Raw genomic sequence first — 12307 nt, 5'->3', positions numbered from 1 at the left:
GTTACTTGAGGAACTGCATTGCAGGTCAGTAGAGAGCGTGGGTCAAGTGGCTGTACTTGGGGGAGTACTGTTATAACTCATCTATCATATGTCTATTCGGATGACTCCTTTTTGTGCACTCTACGGCTATGAGCCTCCTTCCTTTATTGATTTGGCTTTGTTAGATAGTAGAGCGCCATTAGCTAAAGATTGGATTGAGGAGCAGCAGGATATCCTTAGATCTCTTAGGGATAATATTCAGCAGGCGCAGAATCAGCAGAAGTTGTACGCTGACCGACATCGCACAGAGCGGAGTTTTGCGGTTGGAGATAGAGTTTTTCTTCGGCTATAGCCTTATAGACAGAGCTCATTGAAGAAAAGCGGGGCCGAGAAACTTAAGTCTAGATTTTATGGACCTTATTGTATCACCAGGAGGATAGGGGAGGTCGCGTATGAGCTGGAGTTACCTGATGACAGCTGGATCCATAACGTCTTTCACGTCTCGTGCCTCAAGAAGGCAGTGGGTTAGCAGATTGTGCCATCAGAGAGTTTACCTCCACTGGATGAAGTGGGTAAACTCGTTTTGGTACCTGAGGAGGTGATTGAGTCCAGGGAGAGGAAGCTACGCAACAGGACTGTCAGAGAATATTTGATCAGATGGAAAGACTTGCCTTATGAGGATGCCACTTGGGAAGGCGAGTCCATATTGCAGCACCCAGCATTGAGATTGCTTGAGGGCAAGCAATCGCAGGAAGGGAGGACTGTCATGTCCCCTTCTCTATTTTAGTTCTGGGCGACATAGTTAATCTATCTCCACATCCGGATAGATTAATATCGACTTCAGGCAGGATGCTATCCAGTCACAAAAAGGAGAATTTAATTTAACATATTCCAGGATATTATTAAAGGCACAGAGTTAAGTCACTTTAATGTTTTAAAGTTATTTACTTTATAAATAGCTTTAAGTGACTACATGACGAAAATGACTTTTCATCCCACATTCTTTGCACGTGGTACTCTTCCCTCATTCTGAGGCTATAAATGTATGAGTTTGCATTGGGATTAACACAAGAAGAATATTGATATTAAATGCTTTAAACCAACTGGTTGCTTGAATGTGACTGGGTCTTCTTAAGGACGAAAACCCTTAAGAGTTTTGGCAGACTCTGGACGTAGCCCCAGTACCTTGCCAACTTTGCAATATGAAATTACGGTGTGCAGTCTCCAGGAGATTCGGTTGAAATTTAAAATGTTGAGGGAGCGTAATTGTTTAACAGTAGTGACTCATATTGTAGGTGGGAGGCTCGGCATGCAGGTTGCAGCTTAACCGAGAAGTAAGTTTATTAGTCTAAGTCATTACTGTTTTGGTACAGAAAAGTGTAGAACAAGTGCATGTTTATCTTTCCTACGGCGGGTAGTTCTCTAGCGGTTGAAGGAAATCTGCTAGTTTAGCGCGTCTGCAGGGTGGCTCCCCAAAGCACAAACAGGTGGTCGAATTTAACGTGAAGGGCAGAAGTTTGGTGCAACGCTTGTCTCCTGTACGTGGTTCTTCTTAAGCGGGTGCGACCACGGATTTTTCCTCAGTTCGTAGCCGGATATTGGCTTTCATTGATGCTGGAGGTAACCCGTATCCAGTGAAACGGGAGTTCAAGAAGGGAGTTGTTATTCAGTCAGGTTGGCCCAGTCTCTCAACATACGAGTAGCAGGTTTCACTCACAAGGAAATAGTTCCAGTTAAGCTGTTAAAGAAAGTGTTACGGGTTGTGGAGTGTCCGATTTACCTTCAGACGTGGTTGCAAAAGATTGGCGGATATCCTTGATTTCGGGCTTCCATACTGAAGTATTTCTCTGTGACATCAAACATCAGTCCAAGGCGTTACTCATCCAGAAGGTTTTCGTGACAGCTGAATCGACAAGGGAAGGATTGAAGCGGTTGTTCATAGCAGATGCCGGGTCTGTAACAATTTCCTCTTTGGTATTATTTGTTTGAAGTTTAGTTGTGAGAATGATTATCATTCAGGTAGTTGACATCCAACGTGATTGTCTTTGAGTTTGGGACTGCGTTAAAGCTCCTTATTGACGTTGACTGTCATTTTTCTGGTTGTGCATTTGATTTAAATACTACGCCATGTACTAATGCAGTAAACATTAGCAGTAATTGAATATTATAATCCCATGGGAAGGACGGTTAAATGAATGTTGGCAACTGTTTGACGTAATGTCACTTGTTACTCACTAGAATAGCTAGACAAAAAAAAAACGTGTGGACAGTTTAGTAAACTCAGTGGTGACAACAGGAGTTTGAAAACTTTTTACTACAAATTCCATTACCAAGACACACCAGTATTGGCTTAATTTTAACACCTGATCATTATCGAAGTCATCAGCATTGTTATAGGAGATTGCTCAAACCAGTACAATCTTCGGCATCAATGCTATCGTCACCTAAACATTCACTATGTTGCTCATCTTGTTCGGGATGATTTAGTACTTGGCCTACCTGAAATTCAAGCTTAGAATTGAGTTTGTGGAGCTTTTCTGGCTGGAAAGCAGCACAAGATGCCATTCAAGGGCGATGGACTCATGTCGAGCCTCCAAGGTACTACAGTTGGGCCATGCTGATGTATGTGCTCCAATGAATACTCCTTTTGTCACTAGGTGCACACATTTATTACTTTTTGTTGATGTTTTCAATAGAAAAATGTGGGCGTACTTTCTTAAACATAAATTAGATGTGTTAATTGTATTTCAGAAATTTAAGGCCTTAGAGTAGTAAATGAGCGTGGTTGTTTTGTTATATCTCCTGTCTAATAATGGTGGGATGTATGTGGTCCAATGAATACTCCTTTTGTTACTAGGTGCACATATTTATTACTTTTTGTTTATGATTTCAGTAGAAAAATGTGGGTGTACTTTCTTAAACAGAAATTAGATGTGTGTACTGTATTTCAAAAATTTAAGGCCTTAGTAAATGAGTGTGGTTGTTCTAATATATCTCTTAGGTCTAATAATGGTGGGATGTATGTGCTCCAATGAATACTCCTTTTGTTACTAGATGCACATATTTGTTACTTTTTGTTGATGATTTTGGTAGAAAAATGTGGGTGTACTTTCTTAAACAAAAATTGGATGTGTTAATTGTATATCAGAAATTTAAGGCCTTAGTAGAAAATGAGTGTGGTTGTTGTATTATATCTCTTAGGTCTAATAATGATGTGGTGTTTTCTTCTACTGCTTTCTCCACTTTCTATGATACACATGGCATAAAATGTCAGTCAACTACACCATGCACTCCTCAACTCAATTATTTTGTAGAGCGTCGCAGTCACACCATTGTATTAATAGCCAAATTTGTGATGGAACACACAAATGTTCCTGAGAAATGTTGGGTAGAAGCAATTCTATCTCCTTAGCAGGTCTCCCATACATGCTATTAAGGGGAAGATTCTCGAGTCAGCCTAGACTGGTAACAAATCTAGAATCAACTATTTGAAAGTATTTGGCTCTTTAGCATATGTATGAATTCCAAATGCTTAGAGCTCAAAGTTGGATTCTAGGAGTCAAAAATCTATGTTTATAGGATTAGTGACAACCATAAGGCTTATTGATTGATTGATGTAGTTGCTGATTGTATTATCTCGAGTCGAGATGTTGTCTTTGATAAGAATGAAGACCATTTCTCGCTTCCTCACCTGAATATAATTTTGAGGATCAACCTTGGAAGGCCTCTAGTTTGGGAGTCTGTCTTCCATTAGGTCCACTCGATGGGAGGGATGGTGTACAAACTGAATTTGATGATGCACTACCTGAATTTTCTCTGAATGATGCTAATATGGATCCTGTTGTAGATCCTTTTCTACGTCTAGCTCCAACTATTACTCCTCCATCTGTTGTTGGCACATCTACTCTTCGGCTTGTAGATTTGAGTTTTGTTCCACTACAATATGTAGAATCAAATAGTTAATGTTTCAACGAGAAACACCAAACATGCGACCCTCTCTTTATATAAGGTCATCTTTCATGCTAAGCTTGCAAAGTAAGATCATTAAATGACTTCAAGGTTCTATTACGGAAGTAATTGGTAAATACTTGCTTATTATTAACAGAGGCCAGACGGTCAATTTATATAAAAGAATGAAATGATGGTTCCTTAGGAAACGATCGTAAAGAATAAAAACATTCTATTCTAGAGAAAGCAAAAAACGAAAGCAAACTAAAGCTAACTAGATATTTATAATAGATAACCCTTAATTGATAATAGACGAATTATCTATTATTGTAATACTAATACCCTCCCGTAATGGTTAATCTATCTAAAACACCAAGCTGTCCTCTGAATTTGACAAACTAATTAGGACCAAGAGGCTTGGTGAGAATGTCTGCAGTTTGATCTGTGGTAGGAACATATTGCAAATCTATAGACCCATCTTCAACTAGCTGTTGTATGTAATGACAGTGAACATCCACATGCTTGGTTTGTTCATGGAAGACTGGATTTCGTGCTAACTTGATAATGCCTTAGTTATACACAAACAGAGTAGTCGGTCTTGTTGGTGAAATCTGCATATCCCCAAGCATTCGACGAAGCTGAATAGCTTCACATCCTGCCTTAATAGTCTCTTTGTATTTGACCTCTGTAGAGGAGAGAGAATCTGCCTATTGCTTCTTACTGGTCCATGTGACTGCACCGGATCCCAAACTGAACACAGATCCAGACGTTGACTTTTTATCATCAACAGGGCTTGCCCAATTTGAATCTGTGAACCCATTGAGTTTAGGATTAGAACTTCGAGAGTACAGAAGCCAATAATATGAAGTGCCCTTCACATAATGAAGGACACACTTTGCTGCCATCCAATGATCAACCTTAGGAGCTGTCATAAAGCATGAAATATAGCTTACTGTGAAGCTGATATTAGGCCTAGTAGCAGAGAGCTAGATGAGGCTGCTTACTAGTTGCCTGTATGTAGTATCATCAATGGAAGGAGAATCTGATTTTGCTGATAACTTGAGATCTTTCTCCATAGGTGTAGATACAGGTTTGCAATTCTGCATACGGAATTTGTCTAACAGGGCCTTGGCATATTTGGACTAAGAGATGAATATACCAGAAGACTGTTACCAAACTTCAACATCTAGGCAATAATACATGAGCCCAAGGTCAGTCATATCAAAAGACTGGCATAAATTTTGTTTGATTCCCTGAATCAAAGATGCTGAACTGCCAATGATGATCAAATCATCCACATAAATAACCAAAAGGATGATGTCACTGGCAGTAGTCTTAATGTACAGATTTGAGTTTGAAGAACTCCTTTTGAAGCCTCGATCACTGATGTACTTATCAAATTTTATGTACCATGCCCGAGGGGCTTGCTTCAAGCCATAGAGAGCTTTTACCATTTTGAGAACCTGATGGTTTTTACTAGGATCCTTGAAACTAGGAGGCTACATCATGTAGACTTCTTCATGGAGATCACCATTCAGGAAAAGCACTCGACGTCCATCTGATGGACCTTCCAGCCAAACTGTGTTGCCATGGCTAGGACAAATCTGATGGTGCTCATCTTTGTAGTAGGAGCAAAGGTCTCCTCATAATCAATGCCTTGTCACTGATAAAAGCCCTTTGCCATTAAATGAGCTTTGTACTTATCCAAAGTACCTTCCAATTTGTATTTGATTTTGCAGACCCATTTGCAGCCAATGGGTTTCTGTGGAAGATCAGAAAGGACCCAAGTGTTGTTCTTCAGTAGGCTCTGGTGTTCAGATGTCATGGCTTGTTCCCACTCTGGAATTCCTTTAGCCTCAGAATATGTTTTAGGTTTAAACGCACTATGAATGTTGGCCATGAGAGCAAAGTTAACAGAATCTGTAGTTTTTTTTTTTTTTTTTCAAGTAGTTCTTCCATCAATGAGCTCATCATCACAAAGATCAGCAATTGTCTTAGCCCACCACTTAGGCCAGATAGGGGAATGATCAAGTACTAGGAGATGTTTGATCAGCAAGATCCTCATCAGAAGAATCTAGATCAAACTCAGTTGAAGGATCTACAAAGCGAGGTGATCCTGCAGGAGAAACTGGAGGTGTCTATACAAGTATCATTGGTATAACTGGAGCTACAAGAACTACTGGAGCCCTCCCATTAGGTGGACCTAATGGAAGCCGAACTCCCAAATCATGAGCCATCATAGGCTGGTCTACTGGATCAAGAACAGGAGAAACATGCATGAATGGTCCTCGCTGCTCATCAAAGACTACATCTTGACTGTAGATGAAACGAGATGTCTCAACATCAATTAGGCGGTAGGCTTTGTGAAGACTGCTATATCCAGCAAGCATGAGTTTCTAACTCTTGGCATCCAACTCGGTGCGTGAAGCATTAGGGATCCAATCCAATCAAAAGCAAGGGAGCCAAAAACCTTTCGGTGACTGATTCTGGGCTTGCGACTTGATCATGACTCTTTTGGAGTTCTACCTTTGACTGCCACTGTGGGTGACCGGTTTAATAGATAAACTGTAGTGTTAACTGCTTCTGCCCAAAACTGCTTCAGAACATGTCTGTGTTTGAGCATGGAACGAGCCATCTGGGTGATTGTCCTGTTCCGATGTTCAACTACACTGTTTTGTTGTGGCGTGTGGGGTGTGGTTAACTAGCGTTTGATGCCATGTGTATCCAAGAAGTTGGAGAAAACATTAGAACAAAATTCTCCCCCATTGTCTGATCTAAGAGTAATGACAGATTTCCCCGACTCTTTTTCAACTAAAGGTTTAAACTTTTGAAATATAGGAAATGCATCTGATTTCTTTTTAAGGAAATATAGCCACATTTTTCTACTGAAATCATCAACAAACAATAGAAAATACCTGGACCCAAGAACAAAAGGAGTGGCCATAGGGCCATAGATATCGGCATGTACAAGCTGAAGTACTTGAGAAGCTCGCCATGAGTCGCCACTTGTAAAAGGTGTGCAGTGTTGTTCCCCAGCTTGGAATGCGTCACAAACTCCAAGCTGTTGAGTTTGAAACTCTGGCAATCTAAGAACAAGCTCATCCCGAGCAAGCTATAAGAGATAATGCACATTTAAGTGCCCATATCATTGATGCCGAAGTGTGCTAACAGAAGACCGTCGAGTAGCCATAGATAAGTCCTGAGAATCATTAGAATCAGTAAGTTTGAAAAGACCATGATCCTCAAGACCCACTACAACAGTAGACTTAGTTGCCCTATCAGTAATGGTGCACTGATGTGAACTGAAGGTGACTGCCAAGTGTGGAGAATGTTGTAGCAATTGACTGACAGAGAGGAGATTTAGTTCCATCACTGAAACGTGGTACACATCAAGGAATATGAGATTCCTCCCAACAGACTGAATCTGAATGTTGCCTTTATCGACAACCGTGTACTCTTCTCCACCACCAAAAATAACAGAGTTTGAATAAGGTTGGTAGTCAATAAACTAGTCTCTGCGGTGAGTGAAATGACGAGAGGCACCTGAATCAATGTACCAAGCAGACGATTTCACATGATCTGTAGGTCTTTTAGCCATGAAGGCGTAAAAGGCAGATTCCGCTTGCTCAGTGTGCTTTGCACTATTCGCTTTGGGTTGCGACCTGATGCTTAGATTGTGCAGCTAAGCGTTTCCGACATTCAACCGTCATGTGTCCAAACTTGTGGCACTAGTTCCATTGAATGTTCTTATTTAGAGAACCATCTGATGCTGTAGCAAAAGACTTCTGCTGAGATGGCTGCTGAAACTTGCCTTTATTGTTTTGAAAGGATTTTGTAGTAAAGGCTTGCTCTGTGGAGGTGGAACTGGAGCTATTACCAAACTGTTGTTTTCACCAATCTTGTTGAAGCAACAGGGTGGGGAGATCAGTGAACTTCAAATCAACACTAGAAGATGTGATGTCGAGAGCAAAGTAACAAGAATTGGAATCGGATCGGAATCTGCAAGGCCGAATCGAATCGTGAATCGGCAATGAATCGGCAATGAATCGGCAATGAATCGGCAAATTTGAAAAAACCCTTTAAATTTAAAGATTTTAACAATTTAAAACTTATTTCATGCACCCTTTATTGAATATAACTTAAACACACTATAACATCATCAAATAGAAGTTAAAACTTAACATACATAAACATGGAACATAAAATCCATCACATATGTAACTATGTTATCTAAAATGTAAATTGTAGGCTAGCTGAAGTAAATAGAAATCAAATGATCACAATGATTTAAATCATAGAATGTATGTAAGATGATCCATAAGACATCAAATCATAAATGTATGTAAGAATCTAAGATGAAGATCCATGAAAGTTTGAAACATATGTCTATCAATGATTCAGTATCAATATCTGTAAACAAAATATAAAAACAAGGCTCCAGCTCAAGCCTCAGACTCATAGTCATCATCATCATCCTCAACATCATCCTGAAGCTCGGCTGCAGCCTCAGCCTCAGCCTCTGAGTATCCAGTCTGCCTAGTAGCAAGGCGTCTAATGTAGGTCCTAGAGGACTGCCGAGCTATATCTCCCGCATGTAAGATGGGCTCATGAACGTCGCTAGGGCCTGTGCCTGTGCGTGCACGTGTGCGTCTACCAATGCCTGAAGAACGTGCTCTAGCTGCCTCAGCCTCTATATCCACCTGGTCAACCCACACACGGTCTTCCTCAGTGAAGACTGGATCCACAACCTCTGTGAGCCACTCTGATTCTGGATCAATCTCCTCTAGAATGATCGGAGAGGAGTCAGTGCCCAAAATCTGTCTGATCCTAAGACGGAGGTTGTAATGAACAAAGACAATATCATTCAACTTCTGCACTGTCAACCTGTTTCTCCTCTTCGAATGGATGTGCTTGAACATGGACCAATTGCGCTGACATCCAGAAGCGCTGCTTGGCTGACTCAGAATACGAATGGCAATTTTTTGAAGTTTTGGGGTTGTGGCCCCAAACATTTGCCACCATCTATCTGCAATAAAGGAAAAATTGAAAATAGAAACAATTAGTCTCATTTACAAATTACAAGTTAACTCTAAAATTACATAATCAACTTTAAGATTAGAATCTAGATTCATGAACATTGAATATATTATTTAATTTTTACCTGGCTGTAGTGTTGTCTGAGCATTTATGGCCATCCTGCTAGAGAAAAGTGGCCCCTCTTTATTGTTGAACTGGTCTAGCTCAACAATCGCAGCAGCGCTATCTTCATCGCTACTCAACCTCTGAATCACTGTGTATAAGCCAGTGAGAACCTCCGCATCTGCCTTGAACTTAGGACGGAAATGATATGCCGGATTCAGAAAGTAAGCTGCTGCATGGATGGGTCGATGGAGCTGATTCTGCCATCTCCTATCGATGATGTCCCAAATAGGGCCATACCTCTCCTGCACTCCTGCATATTGGGCTCTGATGGCCTCCTTGGCCCTATCCATGCCCTCATAAATGTAGCCCATAGAGGGCTTCTCCCCATCAGCAGTTCGTAGCAAAGCTACAAGGGGCTCAGTGACCTACATATAAAGTAAAACAAAAAACTTGAGTCAAAACTTAAATATAAAATAATATAACTTAAAGTAAAAGTAAAATACTAAATGTTAAATTGCAATAAATTTACCTGCAGGATTTCTCTAGCGGGTTTCCAAAAACCATCCTCATCAAATATGCAATCCGCCACATCTATCCCTACAGTGGTCGTAGCATAGGAAGAGGAAATCCACTCCCGCCCAACAAACATGCTCCTCAATTCATCCCTTGATGTCAACAAGGACTGCAAGGTGATGAAATTCGAGGCAAACCTCGTGATACCTGGGCGAGCTAACTCTTTTCCTTCTGTGTACTTCCTCATTGTGCTAAGGACAAATGAATGATTATAAATGAATTTGCATATGTTTTTTGCCCTTTCCACACATGACTTGACAAACTCAAGTTTGCCAATTTCCTCCAACATGAGGTCAATGCAATGTGCCGCACAAGGGGACCAAAATATGGTGGGGTGCCTCTCCATCAAAAGTTTACCTACAACAATTTTAAGTCAATTAGAAATTCAAATTTCAAAATTCAAATAAATTTATTTTCAAAACTTGAAAAGTTAAAAGTTTACCTGCAGCAACATAACTTGCTGCATTATCCGTCACCACCTGGATCACATTTTGTTCTCCCACCTCTGCTATGACTTCCTCAATAGCCTCACATAAGTATGTGGCATTTTTTACATGTGCGGAAGCATCAATGGATTTGATGAACATGGTATATCCTACAAGTAACAAAACAACGAATTAGAATATTAAAATTAAATGGATCATCAACAAATTAGCATTCAACAAATCAAAATTTACAATTATGTATGTAGGAAAGTAGAATGATCAATTACCTCCACAGGATACAAGAAAATTGAGGAGTGTTCTATTCCTCCTATCTGTCCAACCATCAGTCATGATGGTGCAACCCTTTGCAATCCACTCCTTTCGGTTCTCCTCGAGCTCAGCCCTCATGTCCTCTACCATCTCATCCAAGAGGTATCCGCTCAACTCAGCCTCAATTGGGGCTTTAAACCCCGGACCACAAATAGCAACCGCGTCTATCATGTTCTGCCAATAAGGAGCCCTGTCACAAATAAAAATTTAGATGTCAAAGACTCAAATTATAAAACAAGTAAATATAATTAAAGTTTTACTTTTACTTTTAATTTTAACTTTAAAGAAAACAACGAAAAAAGAATCAATTACCTGGCTGCAATAAATGGAATGTTGCAAAAGTACCAAAATTTGCATATCTCCTTTCTGGCAGCATCATGAATTTCCTTGTTCAAACCCATGCCCTCAAGCGTGGGTTGGGAACCAGGAGTAGTGCAGGGCACAAAGTAACTATCCATTCTATTTTTCCGCACTCTAGGCTGCAATAGGTTGGTGTGGGACTCTGTCTCAGTATGTGACCGACTAGCACCAGCACGAGCAGAAGAACTAGGATAAAAAGGAGGCCTAGAAGAACCCTCTCCAACACAACCTACAGATGCAGAAGCTGATGCAGATGCAGATGTGGATGCGGCTGCAGATGCGGATGCGGGAACATGGGAGCCAATACCTCTTAACCCTTCAAGTTGCATTTTCCTATTGGCTTTGTCTTTTTCAATTTTTTCTAATGCCATTAAGCAAGTGCGTTTTGCCTCAGGAGTTTGGTGAGTGCAAATTGTAACATCGTGTCCAGGTATAGCAGCAATGTGGTATTTCAATCTATAAATACCCCCAGAAGTTATTTTTTCTTTACAAAAAATACATTTTGTTTGATATTTGGTTCTTCCAGGAAACTCTTCGTTATATTTCCAACATTCATCTTTTCTACCCATTGCGAATTTGCAAAAAATGAAAGCAAAGGCTGCTGCAATAAAAATTTATATGTAAAATATCAAAGTTTGAAGCTAATAAAAGCTACAAAACAACAAACCCTAGTTTGCAACTTAGTAAAAATAAAGAACATTAAAGATCTAAACTAAAAATCTTGAAAACTATAAAAATTTAACAAAAAATGCATAATACACTAACATGCAAAAAAAAAAAGAGCACTTACCTCTTGCAAATGAGTTGAGGAGTGTTGAGATTGGCTCCCTAATGCTCCCAATGCAATTGATGGCCTCCCCAAATGGATTGCTGATCTCTTTTGTGCTCTTTCTTCTTGCCGGTTAGAAACCTATGGCTTTTCTTTTCTCTTCTTCTCTCTCACTTTTCCTCTCTTCTACTCATGTTAAATAAATAGAAGGCCCTTTAGGGTTATAACAAAGAGAAATGGTCAAAAACAAAGTAAAAAAATCAAGCAATTTTTTAAAATTTTACAACTCTATACTTTATTGGCCGCGGGCGATTCCTGCCGATTTTTCTAGGCGATTCATGCGATTTTTTGCCTGAATCGCCTGAATCAGCGATTCAGGCGATTCACTTGAAGAAATCGGCAATGGCGATTTCGGACTCCAAAAAAATCGCCATTGCTGAATCTAATCGCCGAATCGCTGATTCAGGCGATTTTATGGCGATTCTCGTTACTCTGGTCGAGAGTCTCGATAAAATGCTCATAGGATTTGAGTAAACTTTGAAGAGTGATAACCACAATATCCTCTTCCTCCATCTTGCGACCGATGGCAAGTAACTGATCACGGATTTCCTAAATCCGATTCAGGTGTGCCTAGAGTGAGGTCCACTCATCTATGATAATAGAAAATAGAGTGTTTTTCAGAAAGAAGGCTCTACTTTTGTCAGAAGTCTCATGAAGACCTTTGAGATGTGTTCAGATCTTGGTAGTTGTCTTGTTGGATGGAATCTGAGAAAGCTGATCA

The 12307-nt window shown here is 40.1% G+C and overlaps 2 protein-coding genes across 3 annotated transcripts in view; one reads left to right on the top strand and one right to left on the bottom strand.

Moving 5' to 3' along the window:
- Window positions 1-12307, top strand: part of MED8 (mediator subunit 8) — a 280806-nt gene that overhangs the window by 55903 nt on the left and 212596 nt on the right. The window lies entirely within an intron of this gene.
- Window positions 3690-11923, bottom strand: LOC149568425 (uncharacterized). Its single transcript, XM_089823408.1, has 9 exons — window positions 11821-11923; window positions 11548-11712; window positions 10710-11358; window positions 10355-10587; window positions 10085-10237; window positions 9599-9999; window positions 9089-9494; window positions 8812-8953; window positions 3690-3915 (listed from the first exon to the last, which is right to left on the bottom strand). Exons 3-9 carry the CDS (start codon window positions 11324-11326, stop codon window positions 3690-3692), a joined length of 2178 nt encoding a protein of 725 aa, XP_089679534.1. The 5' UTR covers window positions 11327-11358; window positions 11548-11712; window positions 11821-11923.

This window comes from Cupressus sempervirens, chromosome 3 (genome assembly GCF_028749045.1).
Source record: "Cupressus sempervirens isolate cs-2001-9-10 chromosome 3, ASM2874904v1, whole genome shotgun sequence".
NCBI classification, from domain to species: Eukaryota; Viridiplantae; Streptophyta; class Pinopsida; order Cupressales; family Cupressaceae; genus Cupressus; species Cupressus sempervirens.
This window is presented reverse-complemented; position numbering and strand designations above follow the sequence as displayed.

Bases quoted from the DNA above. Each gene is read 5' to 3' on its own strand.
- LOC149568425 (XM_089823408.1), bottom strand. From the start codon at position 11,326: ATGGGTAGAAAAGATGAATGTTGGAAATATAACGAAGAGTTTCCTGGA. The intron at 10,238-10,354 runs GTAATTGATCAT...TGTTACTTGTAG, and splicing joins TTTTCTTGTATCCTGTGGAG to GATATACCATGTTCATCAAA. The intron at 9,495-9,598 runs GTAAATTTATTG...CTTTATATGTAG, and splicing joins CCGCTAGAGAAATCCTGCAG to GTCACTGAGCCCCTTGTAGC.